General features: G+C 46.3%; 1 protein-coding gene across 1 annotated transcript in view; it reads left to right on the forward strand.

Moving 5' to 3' along the window:
- Positions 1-15,735, forward strand: part of Tbc1d1 (TBC1 domain family member 1) — a 211,451-nt gene that overhangs the window by 131,736 nt on the left and 63,980 nt on the right. Inside the window, 6 exon segments of the mRNA XM_029477292.1 lie at positions 2,220-2,348; positions 3,579-3,665; positions 6,014-6,294; positions 8,214-8,372; positions 8,924-9,043; positions 10,125-10,264. Of these exon segments, the coding sequence (XP_029333152.1) occupies positions 2,220-2,348; positions 3,579-3,665; positions 6,014-6,294; positions 8,214-8,372; positions 8,924-9,043; positions 10,125-10,264 (916 nt within the window).

The raw sequence follows: 15,735 nt of genomic DNA on the forward strand, positions 1-15,735 counted from the left end.
TTGAATTGAGATTACATTATTTCACAGAAGACATAGAGTCTTGGGGTAGGTATAACATGTTTTAAATGTGTCCTAGCAGTAGGAATTAGGCCACAGTCAGAGAGCGTTCTGTATCCATCATTTGGCAGAAGTGTAAGAACGCTGTCGGTGTCCTGGAAAGGCATTCTCTTGTGCCCCAGTGCCATGGCTATGACCTGGAAGCATCTCAGGAGAGAAACTTGAGGATACCTGCTGTCACTGTAGTGCTTAGACCCTGTGACCCAGCAGTGTTGTCCCCATTATTTCCCTTGCAANACCTTTTATGTGAGTGCTTCAGGAGCTATGCACAAGAGAGTTCACTGCAGCTTCCATCCTAAAAGCCGAAAATAGAGTAAATAATACTTAGTAGCAGGGACAGGAATAGGTTTGTTATACAATGCACTCAGACTGTACTCTGGCTGAAGGGAGTCAGCCAGAAGCATTTGTGAACATGAATAAATATTTAAAACAATATTGGGAGAAGAAAGATAATTCCAGAAAGACCTGTGTGGTGTGGTATGGCAGTGTGTGTGTTTGTGAGTGTGTGTGTGTGTGTTATTTAAATCGAGATTTCACATATGAGAGAAAAAGTGACATTTGTTCTTCTAAGTCTGGCTTATTTCAGTTACCATGTTTATTTCTAGTTCCACCCATTTCCTTCAGATGGCATAATTTTGTTCGTTTATGTGGCCGAATGAAACTGTTGTATACCTGCACCACACTTGCTTTATTCATTCATTTGTTGATGGGCATCTAAGCTGATTCTGTTCCTTGCTAATTTGACTAGCGCTGCAGTAAACATGGATGTGAAGGTGGCTCTGTGTACGCTGGCTTTGAATCCTGAGAGTACACAGCCAAGAGTGGCCTACCTGGGTCACGTGGTAGTTCTCTTTCTAGAGTTTTGAAGAATCTTCCTGCTGACTTTGATAGTGGTCACACTAATAGTGGCATCTATTCCTTAGCTGGTTATTTACATGTGAGGCAGCATATGTTTTATGAATAGATGTAAATAAAAATACAAAATATGAACTAATATAAGCACCAAATTCAAGAGAGTGCTTGCCACGGTGGGTGGTACTGGTGGTTGGGAGATTCCAGTAAAGAGTAAAGGTCTAGGGGCAGAAAGAAGCCAGAACGTAGGTAGCAGCCATGATAAGTGACAGACGTGAGTAGACACTCTGCTTGGTGTTGGAATGACCATTCATTCATTTAAAGGCCATGGCATATCTGGGAAGACAGTTCCGTCTACAGGTGGGGGACCTCAGAGGGGCAGCAGGGAGTGCACTGGCTGTGCTACACAGCTGGGGACCTGACAGTGAGTTCCAGAGCGGCCTGCTCCTCTCACCCCTCAACGTCTGGGGGTGCTAACTTGGTCAGACTTAAGTATGGCAGAGGTATTTGTGTTAGTCTCTGTACTTTCTGTGTGCTTGACTACTGCGGAGAGTGTGCTGGTATTTAGAGGGATGGAGAATCTGTTTGCTTGTCTTTCCTTTCTAGCAGACAAAGCCGTCAGTGAAGGTCTGTGTGAGCAGGGGGGTGCTCAGATTGGGGTGTAACTTCTTGGAAACGTACTTCCTTGCAAACAGGGAGCATCACGTATTCAGTGCCTGTGGGGTTCCACCGTGCTCTGGCTCAATGTTAGCCTCGCTGAGAAAAAGCAGACTGCTTTCATAGGAGAAAGACCGGAAGAGGGAGAGGAAAAATGAGAGAGATTATAAAAAGCTATAGGAAGGATGGATTCAGTGGATAAATTTAATTTTTAACTTAGTCTCTCAAATGCCCCCATAGGTAAGATACTGCTTTATTTTACAAGGTTGTCAAAGAAAGTTTTGTGCCAGATCCTGTGTTTGGTGCTTGCCATATTCCCACCTGTTGTAGTCTCGTAGCACCGTGATCTGATTAGATTATGGTACTCCCAGTTTACTAGGGGAGAAATCTAGGCTCAGTTAGAAAACAAGGCCACAGTCATGACATCGCAGGTTTCTGATTCAGTAGCCTGAGCGAGCTGGCTGATTAGGTCTGAGCACATTTTCTCATTTTATCTGGGGGAGTAGAATGCACACGAAACTTGCAGGCATGTTGCTAAGGAGCACATGGGACCCCAGGCTTTCAAGAGGATGGGCCCCACAGGCCATTCCCTCCTGTGCACCAAAGGGTAGAAATTTTAATGGACTTCACTTTTCTTTGTTTTTCTTTTCTAGACACTACAGGTGGCAGCAGAGAATATTGGGAGTGAACTGCCACCCAGTGCTAGCCGGTTCAGGTTAGATTCTCTGAAGAACAGAGCAAAGAGGTCCTTAACAGAATCCCTAGAGAGCATTCTGTCACGGGTAAGTGGCATCCTTTCTTCTCACTGAGGTTGAATCATTTTTAAAGCAGGGTCAACTCTATTTTATGTTTCATCAGACTTAAAGCAATTATTATCTAGATGTTATTTATTTATTGAAGTAGTGTCACGCTATTTAGCATACCCTGACTTCACACTCCCAATCTGAGTGCCTAGGGCTCCCAAGTGCTGGGAACTTATACTCTTTTTTTTTCTATCCCATGGGATTTCCTGCTCCCAAGAGTGTTATTATTTATACAGTTCCTATAAAGAACATGGATTATGTATGCCAGATGTAGGTCCTATTTCCCTGGTGTTCCTAAGGACAACTTCAAAAACTATCCTGTCAGCTCCTTTCGTTGGGTATTTGGAACTCCCTAGAAGCAGATTCATGAAATATTTGACCCATGGGCCAAATCCTATGAGCCTCTTTGTTTTCGTAAATAAAACTTACTTTATTTACACAGTGTCATTCAGTTACCTGTTATCTAAGGCTACGTTTGTACACAATTGACTACTTGTCACAGAGGCCACATGACTTACAGATGACCAAAAAATGTGCCAATGTAGGGCTCTCTCAGAAGATCCAAGTACCCTGAGCGTCACCTGGAGTCCCTTAGGAAAGCTTCCTCCTACCCTATGAGTGTGAACAGCCTTATGTTTCTTCTAACAAATCAGAACTTGATTTTATGTTAAAGACTCACATCTCTGGTGCTTACCCTATTTTGTTACAGTTCTTCCAGATGTTAGGCATGTTCCCTCTGAAACATAAACTTTAGTCAGTTAAAGATGACTTCGTGAAACGCTATTGCTGAGATTTTTCTAAGCATCCTTAGAGATAATTCAAAACAATCCAATTATAAACCAAGACTGAAAGGGCTTGCCTTTGAGAGTTCCCAGAGGGATGCAGGTTGATTGAGTGACATCCAGGTGGCCGGTTACGATCGCCCATGACTCAGGAAGGAGCTATTGAATATGCTTTGGGGATCATGATAGATGTATTAGGCCTTCTTGCTGTTTGTTGTCCCTAGCACATGACTGATCCATGAGGCTCTGTGGATCATTTAGGTTGGTATGATTCTTAAAATGATGACAGAAACGTGATGGTTAGTGCAGGGTTGTGCTGAGCTGTGCTTGTCAATGAGTTTATTTTCCGATTTATTTAACAAGGCCAGGCTGCTTCCAGATGGTGATGACTTTGGGGCTGTGGCTCAACTGCCTTTTCTTTTCGTAGGGTAATAAAGCTAGAGGCCTGCAGGACCATTCCGCCAGTGTGGATCTGGACAGCTCCACTTCTAGTACTCTAAGTAACACCAGCAAAGTAAGCATGTTTCTCTTTCAGTGGTGCCCTGAAGATGCAGCCAACAGACTTGCCCATCTTGACTCTACACAGCTATCAGGACAAAAAAGCCCCATGTCCCTCTAGTCATAAAACACTTAGTGCTTCCAGACTTCTCTACATGTAGAGGGCAAGCTGTGGGAAAAGTTTTAAATAAAAAGGCCAATAACTATTGCTATAAACAGAGAATCAAGATCATATTTTTAGACAGATGAGACCTAATCTGTAACAACCATGAGCTTCTTATCCAAAGTTGATTTTGTAATAATAAAAGATTGAGAGAGCTTCAAAGGTGGGAGGGGGTTGTGAATTCAGGGAATTGTGCAGCAGAAATTCCTGAGACTGTGGCCTGTAGCTGATCCCATGACTGTGAGAAAACATGATTGTTTTGTTTAAATAAGCAGCCAAGCCTTGCCCCGTGGTCTGCCACAGAACACAGGTATGATGTGTTGCCTGACCGTCTTCTGTGGTGACACACCTGCTTGTCCAACCCTTGCTTTCTATCTTGTTCCAGGGGCATTTACACATGACTGGACCTGGTTTATTTAACCCTACGACTGCCAGTCAGGAGGCAGCCTTCCTCCATATTGTCAGCATGCTCTGATGTAAGAACGAGGAAGCTTGTGAGCCCCAGCCCCTCTCCAAAGCTCTGTCCTAGACTTGGAGTTTTCAAAGACTTCAGATCCTCGCCAACAATAAGAAAGACATTTAACATTTGACATAGTTTGCAAATACACATAGCCCTCCCACACAAAATGAAAATGAGTTAAAATGAAAGCGCTCTCTGGATAATGGGCTGCATACACTGTTATTTCTGCTCATTTATTTTTAAAATGCTCCTGGCAAGCCACTAAATTGATATTACTACCTACTGGTGTGTGTAGTGTGTGGTTTGAGACTCATTCCTTTAGATGAACATGACTCAGACTTTAAGCTGCCTCTGTGCTTCACTTGTTCTGGCTGGGATCTCAATGCTGACACTGCTAGGCAGCAAGGCAGTGTCGCTGCTCCTGCTGCTTTTGTAGACTGGCGTTGTGCTGGAAGACCTGGAAGTCAGTCTTCTCCATGTAGCGTTCTAAGTTAAGGCACAGCAGGCCACATCGTCATCCAGCCTTCACAGGACACACACTGATCGTACCTCCCCGTTCAAGTGTGCAAATGTCGTGTGCTGCTGGTTACCTATTGTAAAAAGATGGCTGGGTCCATAGGTGAGAAGGGACAGTTGAACAAGAAAACCCCACATGAGGGGGAGTGTGACAAGAGCTGCAGACAACAGATACTGGTGGCTTGGACCTCAGAGGAGTGAGGGGAAGAGGTGTGGTTTGGTAGTAGAAAGCTTGGAGAAGGGAAGGTACTGATGCTACGAATTAAATCCTGTGGAACGCCTGGGCATTGTGCCAAGGAAGTAGCCAGGGAGTCGGGATTCCAGATACCTTAGTGTTGATTATGAAGTTCTTAAGACTCCCATCCTTTGTTTTTATGTGTCCCCTCCATCCTCTTTTCTGGTTTTGTACCTAGCTCAAGGTGACCTTGATGGCCCAGAACTCCTGATCCTCTGACCTCTGCCTTCTAGGAGCAGAGATTATAGGCATGACCACCAAGGTCGATTTGTTAGGACTCTTGTTGAATGTTTGAGCATACAGTAAGGAGGGAGGACTTAGTGAAACTTTAGCTTATTTCTGTAGCATCAGTCGGAATACAAGCCACTTTAAAGTGGTCTCATCTTGCTTAATTCAAGAAATGGTGCAGTGAATTTTCACTGTACTCTTACAGAGGCAGACAGTGGAATGCAGCAAGAAGTTAAATGACTTCCCCTGAATTATGGCAAGTCACAGGTGACAAAAATGTTTCTACTCCAGGCAGAACGTGCAGTATAGTTTTAGCATCAAGAGTACCAAGTTACATCTCAGCATTAGATCAGAGTCAGAAAGAGCCTTGAACTGTGGGTAAACATCCATGAACATACTAGGCAAAGATAAAGAAGTTGGTGAAGTGGTGGGGACTCTCCATACAGGACCATACTTCCTATAAGCCTGTGAAAAGCCTGTTTTCTGGAGTTAGCAATCTGGTCATGGTATTTGAGCAGTCAGTGTTGTAGCTTGTGAACTTCATTATTAATTTTGGAACTTTCCCCGTCTCTGCAGGAAACAAGAACCTGGCTCTGAGAGGCAGGTGTTGTATATAACAGCTTTAATACCCTTATATCTTTGGTAACCTCTAGATGACATTCTAGTGAGACAGTCCTATGAACGTAATGTGTCTGTGTGCTTAGATTGCCAGTCCCCCCATCCCCCTGTCACATATCTAATCTGCTGTCTGTCTGCTCTTAGGAGCTGTCCATGGGTGACAAGGAGGCCTTCCCCGTCTCTGAGACCTCCTTCAAGCTCCTTGGCTCCTCAGATGACCTGTCCAGTGACTCAGAGGGCCACATTGCAGAAGAGTCTGCCCTGTTGTCACCCCAGCAGGCGTTCAGAAGGAGAGCCAACACCCTGAGTCATTTCCCAGTAGAGTGCCCTGTGCCTCCAGAACCTGCCCAGAGCTCTCCAGGGGCCTCTCAAAGGAAACTCATGCGGTACCACTCCGTGAGCACAGAGACGCCTCATGAACGCAAGTAAGAGTTGCTTAAAGTGTCAGACTTACTGTATATGCTGCGTATACTTTTCAGGCAAAAGAATAACCCGAGCCGAGTTTGACCCTTGGCTTCAAAAGATAAAACTTGAAGCAGTGTCAAGTTCTTCTTGGCTCCCTCAGGAAGTATGTAGAGGTCGGTGCAGACATTGATAGCAAGCAGGTAGACAGGAGCAAAAATGGTCCTTATGTGTGTCAGACAGTCCTTAATGCATGAGATGTTGTCTTTGGAACGTGCCTGCTGGTTTGGGGAAAAGTGGCACGTAGGTGTGAGTGGAAGAGTTTCCTCTTTCGAACTTCTCGATCTGGGCTGTGGTGGGATGGGGACGCCATGTCCATAAAGCAGGGAGAGAAAGCTGTACGTGGGTGTCCACGATGACACCCAGAGGCCTGGGCACATCTGATGACTGGCTGTCTATGATAGAACTTGAGTTGATGCTTTCTGAAATCTGTCACTGTGGGAATTCTAGATTCATCATTCACTCCTTATCTTAGGGAGGGTTACTATTGCTGTGGTGAAACACCATCCCCAAAGGCACGTTGCGGTGAAGGGGCTATTTTGGCTCACACTTCCACATCCTAGTCCATTATTGAAGACAAGCTGGGGGCTCCTGAGGGAGGCAGGAGCTGATGCAGAGGCAGAGGGGTGCTGCTTACTGCCTTACTCTTCCTAACGCGCTCAGCCTGCTTTCTATAGAACCCAGGCTCACCAGCCCAGGGGTGACATCACCCACAGTGGGCTAGGCCCTCCCTCATCAGTCACTAAGAAAATGCCCTACAGGCTTGCCTACAGCCAGATCTTAGGAAGACGTTTTTCTCAGCTGAAGCTGCCTACTCTTTGATGACTCTAGCTGGTGTCAAGTTGACACAAAACTAGCCAGCACATTGCACTTAAGAATTGGGCTCAAATAAACAGTTAAACCTTTCTGGCTGTAGAGAAGCATAAGCAATGTGTTGAAAAGCTTTCCCGTACTCTTCCAGGTCTGTTAGTGACTGACCCCAAGAACCAGAGACTGACTGGTCCCCAAATTATCCTTTAAAATACATTGAAAAATGAGGCAATACTCATATATGGTAGCAGCCTCCCACTGGCTGCTGACAGCAGAAGCTGGGGACATCTGTGCCCATGTGACTTGTACCAGGAGCAGCCATTTGAGTCAGTGCAGTGGTTGGTGTTTGATGAGTGTGGCGGGAAGGCGTGACATGTACTGATAATCCTGAGCCACACACAGAGCCACCAGCTTTGTTTTCCTAGGCCGCTCGTTGGGCATCATCCTTGGGTCTTTAGAGTTGGGCAGGTGACTGATGTCAGGGGAGGACTTCCTCCAGGACCTGTTGACAAGTCTGACGTTTCTGAGACAGGCTCCGCACTTTGCAGCACCCTGTGAGCACACAGCTCCCCATCATGGCTGTGTGCCCACTCCCTCTCGATGGCATTTGTAGTGCCAGTCCTCAGGTGAAAGGACCGAGTGCCGAGATTCTTCGATTTTCCTCTCAGAGAGTATGGCTCTGTCGTGGGCTGTGATGAACCAGCTGTGGGACGGTGGGGACACGCCCACCTTTTGCATATTTGTTTTGCTTTCTCTCTTGTGAACTTTCCTCCTCAGTCTATTGGAAACGGGACTTTGAAATCCAGGGCAAGATGTCCTTAAGGGAAATGTGGCTTCTAAATTCTGAGTTATTTTCTAAAATCTTATCTGTCATTTCCCAACAAGGGAAATGAGCAGAAAGTATTACTGGAAGCATAGAACCGATCAAGGTCCTGACAGGGTTCGTCTGTGACAGCGGTCCCCGACTGCTGATTCCTGTAGACACTCAGCAAAGCCTCCTGTTCTCGTGTCTGTCCTCCCTTTGCAGCGTACCCTGTCCAGTCTAATCCCACTTTTTCCGATTGCTGTTTAGTGTGGACCATCTTCCTGGGGGTGAGTCTCAGGGCTGCCCAGGGCAGCCTTCAGCTCCGCCTCCACCTCGTCTTAACCCTTCCGCCTCCTCACCAAACTTCTTTAAGTACCTAAAACACAATTCCAGTGGAGAGCAAAGTGGGAATGCTGTGCCAAAAAGGTGAGCACACTCGCATGGCAAGTTGAGTGTCGTCTGTCTGCCAGGCATTCACACGGAGTCAGCCCAGCCGCATGAGGGCTGTCCCTGCAGGAAGCCCCAACACTGCTTGTGTGTGTAGGGGGGCCTTTTGCTATTGTTCGGATTTGCTATTTTCAGCTGTCCTTTGAATTGACTTAATTTTACTCTTAGTTTTCTTTAAGCTGTTGTGAAGTGTCTCAGTGGTGAACTGTTTTAACATGTAACCTGCACATCCCTTGATCTTTATGGGAGCACACACGTGCATGTGCGCAAGCTAACAGCTGTGTTTGTAATTTGTACCACGTTAGAAAGCTTCTGATTAATTTAGATAAGTGTGTTATGTGGAGGGTGGTGATCTTTTTTTTAATTTATTGACTGAAAAGGAGAGTCAGTTTCAGTCACAAAATATTTTATGTCTTACCTGGTCTACTTCTTAGCATCACAGTGAAGAACTTTCCTTTTTAAGCTTAGAGTGCGTATTTTGTGTGTTTATATTTCTTTATCCTAAACTCTTTTTTTAACCAAACTCTTAGTGTCTTCTACCGTAATGCCCTGCGGAAAAAACTCCATTCTTCCTCTTCTGTGCCAAATTTTCTAAAATTTCTGGCTCCCGTAGATGAAAATAACACCTGTGACTTTAAGAACACGAACAGGTAGGGCTCCGTTTAAATCTGCCAGGTCTGGATGCGATGATGTGCTGGGTGCTGAGTTGTTTGATAGATGGGACATTTCCGCTGCTCTCCTGCCATTTAGAACTCTAGCTAAGCCCATTGTGTCTACTTCTTAAGCCATTTCTCCTCATCCCTGCCCTTTGTAAAGCACGTAGCCACCTTGCGGTTTTGTATAGGGCTGTTTTGCTGGCTCTGTTATCAGAATATAGTCTATGGTTCTGTGGGGCTGTTAAAGGGCAGTAGCCTATGCCTGTCCTCATGCGGCCAGCGATCCAATCCGCCAGCTGTGATCATTGCCTCACTGTGGTGTATACTGAGTGTGAACTGCAGGGTCCTGCTCAAACTCTCGTGTGAGTGGAAAGAAAATTAATGAGATATTTATATATTAACAATTATACTTTGTTTTATAGTTTTAAAGCTAAAGGTTTTAAAGTAGGCACCATCATCAGTGATTGTATCATTAGTTCCTTGATGGTTCTCTAATTAAATTATAGCTGCTTTTCTGTTTTAGCGCGCATGCATGAGCGTGGGGAAGCGGGTGGGAGGAAGGACTGGGGGGTGGTGTGTGGATGTGTGTGGATGGTGTGCTGTGTAGGTGTGATCCGGGTATGGATGTGTGGTGTTGATGTATGCTGCGTGTAGTGTGTACTGTGTGTGTGTAGGGAGGAAGAAGAGGGAGGGAGAGAGATTTATGGCAGTCCAATCATGGGATAGAGGCTGGGCTAAGGAACGTAACCCCACAGGATGGCTAGTGTGGATTGGGGTTCTGGTGACAGTGCCCCAGCTAAGTAGTTTTTTCTCTTTTGAAGTAGCACCCAGAAAGGCTCAATTGGAAGCTACGGTCTATGGAGCATACGTGTTAATTATCTTCTATGATAGCCGTACAGGGCATGTGAACTTGTTGTTTTCACAGTGTCCTTTAAGAGTACTGACCCACTGTGACTCTGAGTTAGCGTCTGTGGTCTGTGGCTATCAGGGGATCTGTTTATGGAAAGATAAAGCCAGCTGAACTATAACTCTGACGCCTCCCATCACTCATGAATCGGCCATCTTGCCATTTTAGGGACTTTGAATCCAAAGCAAACCACCTGGGTGACACAGATGGGACCCCTGTGAAGACCCGGCGGCACTCATGGAGACAGCAGATATTCCTTCGAGTGGCCACTCCACAGAAGGCTTGTGATTCCCCAAGCAGATATGAAGGTAAGGCCACCCGTGAAGGCTCACCCCTTGTAAACACCACAGAGGTCTCGGACGCCCTGCTCCTGGGAAGGAGGTAGAGAGAGGACCATTTGGCTGGAGTGTCACAGGCAGTCTCTGAGATGAAATTAGGGAAGGACAAAAGGTCACTTAGGACCCTGCTCACGTCTCAGACAGGGACAAGGGGGCCCTGGAGCCCTTATTCAGACTCTACTTCTCCCTGGAGAGAACTTCAACCTGGATTGAGCTCTCTAAAATTCTCAGAGTAACCTAGGCTTATGACTTTTGCCACACCTACATAAGGGAGCAGAAAGCTAATTAGAAACATTTTCTGTGTGTGTTGGGGCGGAGTGGGGGGTGCTGTCCTGGCTGGCCTGCGACTCTATATAGACCAGGCTGGCTTTGAACTTAGAGAGATACACCTGCCACTGCTTCCCAAGAGCTGGGATTAAAGGTGTGTCCCATCACTCCTGCCAGGTATTTAAAATTCATAATCTAAGAAAAAAAGTCATGAAGTGTGGGTAGTAAACAACTCCGGTGGTTCCTTGTACAAGCTCAGACGCTCCATGATTGTCCATTCTGTGTTTACGCTCCACACTCCAGGAGGCCAATCGTGAGCTACCCTGAGAGGAAGCCTTACTGCTTCCTTAAGTAAAAGAACAAGGCAGAGACAGCTCTCAGCCTTCCTTGCTCCTAACACAAGCCTGTAGTCGTTTTAAAAGCATGGTGTTTGCTGTTCAGTAGCGATACTACTGCAAGAGCAGTGGTGTGGTCTGTGAACTAGGGGTTCTGATTTTTTTTTTTTTTTTTTGGTTTTTTGAGACAGGGTTTCTCTGTGTAGTCATGGGGGGTTCTGATTTTTATGTCTGAGCCGAATCCTGTGGGGAGGATTAGTTTCTAAGGACAAAATTCATAAAACCGAGGTTGAACTAGAGGGTGAGCAGTGAGGTAGTGGTGAAAAGGTTAGACGGACAGATACCATCATTAGAAACCTATCTAAGGAGGGGTTACACTGTACTTACAAATGCACTGTCTAATAAAGCTAAGGAAACATCTTCAATGTGTCTGCCTCCCACCCGTGCTATGGATAGAACCCAGGTCCTTGCGCATGTCAGGCAGATACTCTACCACTGAGCTGTGCTCCGGCGGGCCCCCTCTCCTTCTGAGTTCAGCAGTGACTAGTTGGAGTTTTGTGAGACTGACAAGTTTAAATTAGCAAAGTCTGAGAGGGCTAGCCCTGCTCCTGAGCCTACAAAGGGTTGGTACATCTCAGGTGGTTAAATGCAGTGCCGCACTCACCACGTGGAAGCAAAGTTGTGAGATAAATAGGAATCCAAGTTCCATCCAGCTGTGATGAGACAACTGTTTCCACAGCGAAGCCAACAGAGACTGTGAAGGGAGATGCTAAAAGCTGCTTGGTGGCTGAAATATGAAGCCCAGGGCTTACTGGTACTCCCACACGGTAGTGGCTGCTTACCATTGTTGTCTCTGGAACCCAGGGAAGCCACTGGCTGGCTGGGTGAGGCTCTCAGCACTGAGCATTTGGAAGGACCATACTTGGTAAAGATTCACTCTGTCCCGGGTGGTGTGGCAGGGGTGCTAGTAAATCAGAGAGAAGCTGTGGCAGGCCGGCGGGCTGTGCTCATCCGAGGGCACGGCCGAGGGCACGCAGACACACTGCTTTCTCTGAGTAGAGGACAGTGGTGCTCCACCTACCAATTAAGTCTCTGGTCTTCAGAGCCTCACTGTTGTCCCTACCACAGACAAGTGGGTGGCGGTACACTTGTCCCTGGGCAAAGTTGTGCACACACTTGTCTCTTAAGTGGTTTTGTCTGTGGATTTCACTAGCTTTCTGAGATTGGGGTCCTTTGGTGATCTTGTTGAAAGGTGGATTGTTGAGGTGGGACCAATTGCATCCCCAGCTCTGTCTCTGAAAGGCTTTCTTTCCCACTGATACTGCTGTGAATAGCCCATTTTGAGTAGTTAGGGCATAGTGTAAAGCAGCCACAGTGGGTATGATATGGGTTTTCCAGGCCTAGCTAGTCTCTGGACCTCTGCAGTCTACACTCAGGGCTCTCCAAGGTCCAAGAGCCTCCATAATCTCAGTTCTCAATGAATTTCTTGTTTTCTTTGTGGTGGCAGGAACAAAGACAGGGCCTGCTGCCTGCTGGGCCACTGCTCACCACCGAGCTGCCAGGGGCCTTTTATGAGAAGGATGCGTGTGTAAGAAAGCAGGGTGTACTGGAGAACAGTGATACCGAGTAAGAGGGTAAACATGGGCCTGGGAAAGCTGCGGTCTACCCTCATCCTCTGCAGGCGGGCTTTGCCCAGTGCTGTGCTCCAGGGATGCACTGTCTACACAAGTCGGCTTTCGTTGTCAAGGGCTCTCACCTCATTGTCAGGACAGCAGAGGGTGCTGGAAACCAGCTCTTAACTAGCTAGTCTGTGCTGTGCTCTTTAGTTTCTTTTCTCACTGTACCATACGAAAGAGAACTCTTTGTCATTATGAAATAATTTTTAGGCAGCTCTCCATTTGGAACGGAGAGAATCTTTTTGTTCCGTTTGTGCCAGGGAACAGTTTTAGCCTTCATCTAGTTCTTTTCATTTAAGTATTTCATATCACAGTGTGCATTTTACCAACAATAGATGCCTTCAGATTTTGACATGTTTTGGAAAGGGGACGGAAACTCTTTTTGGCATAAATAAGAGTGATTTATTGACTTGAAGCGCTTTATGTGAGTGTATAGTCCAGGAAAGCCAAGGCTGGGCGTTTTGCTTTGTTTTGGCTTATGAGTACAGCTGGGTTGCCTAAACCCTGAAGAGCTTTAGGTTAGATAACACATGAACCAAGAAGTAAACGTTTAAGGCCAAGCTAAAGCGTGTAAGGGGTCTTCCGTGTGACTTCTGTGTTACTGTGCTAAAGGTAGGAAGCACTTAGTGGCTGATTTGTTTTCAAAAATTGTTTTACCTCAGGGAGATTTTAATGGCTAACATAAGTGAAATAATGCAAACACCGTCTTCATCTCTGCACACTCATTTTCTCTTGATCAGGAGTGCTTGTCTTTCACTGGGCACGGGGACTTCGTTGTTGAGACTGGGTCAGCCCAGGCTGCCCTTGAGCTCACTGTATAGCTGATGCTGATCTCCCTCCACTTCTGAGTGCCGGGGTGCCACAGGTGTGCCCCCCGTGCCTGGGTTTTGGTGGTGGTGGTAGTGGGTGGTATCTTGTCTTTCTGGCTTTTGTGTTGTGTGTTAGTTTAGTGCTGAGGTTGGACTAAGGGCTGCATGCCTGCGGGGCAAGTACTCAACCACATGGACTTTATCCCTGGTCTCCCTGGGGAGATTCTTAAGTACCCAGCCTGGACCTGTCCTCTCACAGGCCAGACTCATGTGGGTTCTCCAAAACTGGGATTGCTGCCACATCAAGACCAGGCAGCCTCAGGTGACTGGAGAGCCTGTCACCACTTGGTGGCAGTGTTTCTCCCTGGTCTTGGTGGCTCTGCTCTCCTATCTCCAAGAAAGAGCTTGCTTCCTTCCCCAGTACTGTTGTGCTTGAGTTAAGGTAGCTGTCCTTCTGCCCACATGTAACTTATTTGCACAGGGAGTTGTGGTTCTGTAGGACTTTATGGGATAGTCTCCCTTTCTCCAGGCTTTTATGGCAAGGGCAACAACAGGCAGGGTCCAGTTGACAGATGTGATTATTTTTAATTTCTCCTCTTTGAGATGGGGTCTGGCTCTGTAGGGCTTACTTGGCAGCCTGTGCCCTAGCCTCACAGATACTGGAGTTCCAGGCATGTGCCACCTCCCCTGGCAAGATTGGTTTTCCTTCAGCTTTATTTAACTTTGCTTTTCTTGGTGAATAAAGGCCTGTCTTCAGATGGAGTTTTCAAACCAAGGATTTGATTGTTCATGTAAAGTTTTAGGTTTTTTGATTTTGTTTTGTTTTGGTTTTCCTTTTTTTGTGTTTGTTTTTGTATGTGTTGTCTTTGGCATATCATCCTAGAAGCCACTGTGACTGGCCTTGGCTGGCTGCTCCTGCCTGTACTTGTTAACACTGCTAAGGTAGCCCTGTCAGCTTTTCCTGATGCACCTCTGGAATTCAGACAGCAAGTTCTTCCACTTTATGAAGTGGTCTGAAAACACCGTCACCCTGACCACTTCTGCTTGCTAGCAAGGCTTGAGGAGTAGAGCTGAGGCTTCTATACTGCAGTGTAGAGCTGGGGGTCCTGGGAGTGAGGTGACCAGGACTTGATTGCAGCATCCAGCTGCCAGGGACTTCCTCCTTAGGGTCAAGTGACTGCTCAGAGCATGCCCCCAGGACAAAGTCCAAAGTGGAGGTTTTGATTTGTCATTCTCATTTTAAATTTTGTGGCGAGGACAGGGTCTCACATAGTTCATACTGGTCGTGAACTTTGTGTAGCTAAGGCTGTGCTTGAACTCCTAATCCTGTGAGTACTGGAATTACAGATGTGATTTTCTTCTCTAGCTTAATTTGTTACCATTCAAGGTTTCAATAAGCTGTTGAGTTTAAATAAGACAATGGCAAGAAGTTTACAGTGTTTTCAGGGGAATCAAATCTGTGGACTTAGTGCAGTCTGGTCTGAGTATGACCAGCACAGAGGCTCCATGGCCTGTAGGTACTGTTCTGTACCCACAGCTTTCCCTCTGGTGAATGTCTGCTGACATTTCATACTGCACCAGCCTGCTGGCCCCCGAAGCTCTATACCCTCCAGCCTCCCTAGGTACAGGGATGGCCCCGAAGGGGAGGGCAGCATGAGCTCTGGGAAGGGATTCTTTCTTTGGAAAACACAGTTTAATTTTACTTAAAAAGCAACTCTATTGAGATATATTTTGTATACTGTACAAATCACCCATTTAAAGCCCACAGTTCAGTATTACTATTTTTAGAGATGCAGTCACAGTACTGAGCAGCTATTACTATAGTAATTACTGTAGTACAAGTTAAAAATCCTTAAATCACTAGATAAAGAATTTTCTAACCATCACTTCTCAGTCCATTGTCCCCACCCCTAGCTGACAGGCAGTCACTAATCTACATGTCTCTGCAGATTTTCTTATCCTGGACACTTCCTATAAATGTACCCACAGAATTTGTGGCCCCTCTGCTGGCTCCTCCCCTTCTCATGATGTTCTTTAAGTCTTGTGTCATGTCAGTGCCTTATTCTCTGATGGAAACTAATGCTCCGACCTGTACACATGTTACATTCTGCTTAATGTCTCCCAGTCCCAGTCAGTAGACAATGTGAGTTGTTTCCACCTCTTGGCTATTAAGAACAGCGCTATTCTGAGCATTGATGGAAAAGGAGTTTTGTGGATGATCATTAGTCATCTATAGGATGGAACACAGGACCCCCGATGGAGAAGCTAGAGAAAGCACCCAAGGAGCTGAAGGGGTCTGCAACCCTATAGGTGGAACAACAATATGAACTAACCAGTACCTCCCCCCCCCCCCC

The sequence above is a fragment of the Mus caroli genome, chromosome 5 (assembly GCF_900094665.2).
Source record: "Mus caroli chromosome 5, CAROLI_EIJ_v1.1, whole genome shotgun sequence".
Lineage (NCBI taxonomy): Eukaryota > Metazoa > Chordata > Mammalia > Rodentia > Muridae > Mus > Mus caroli.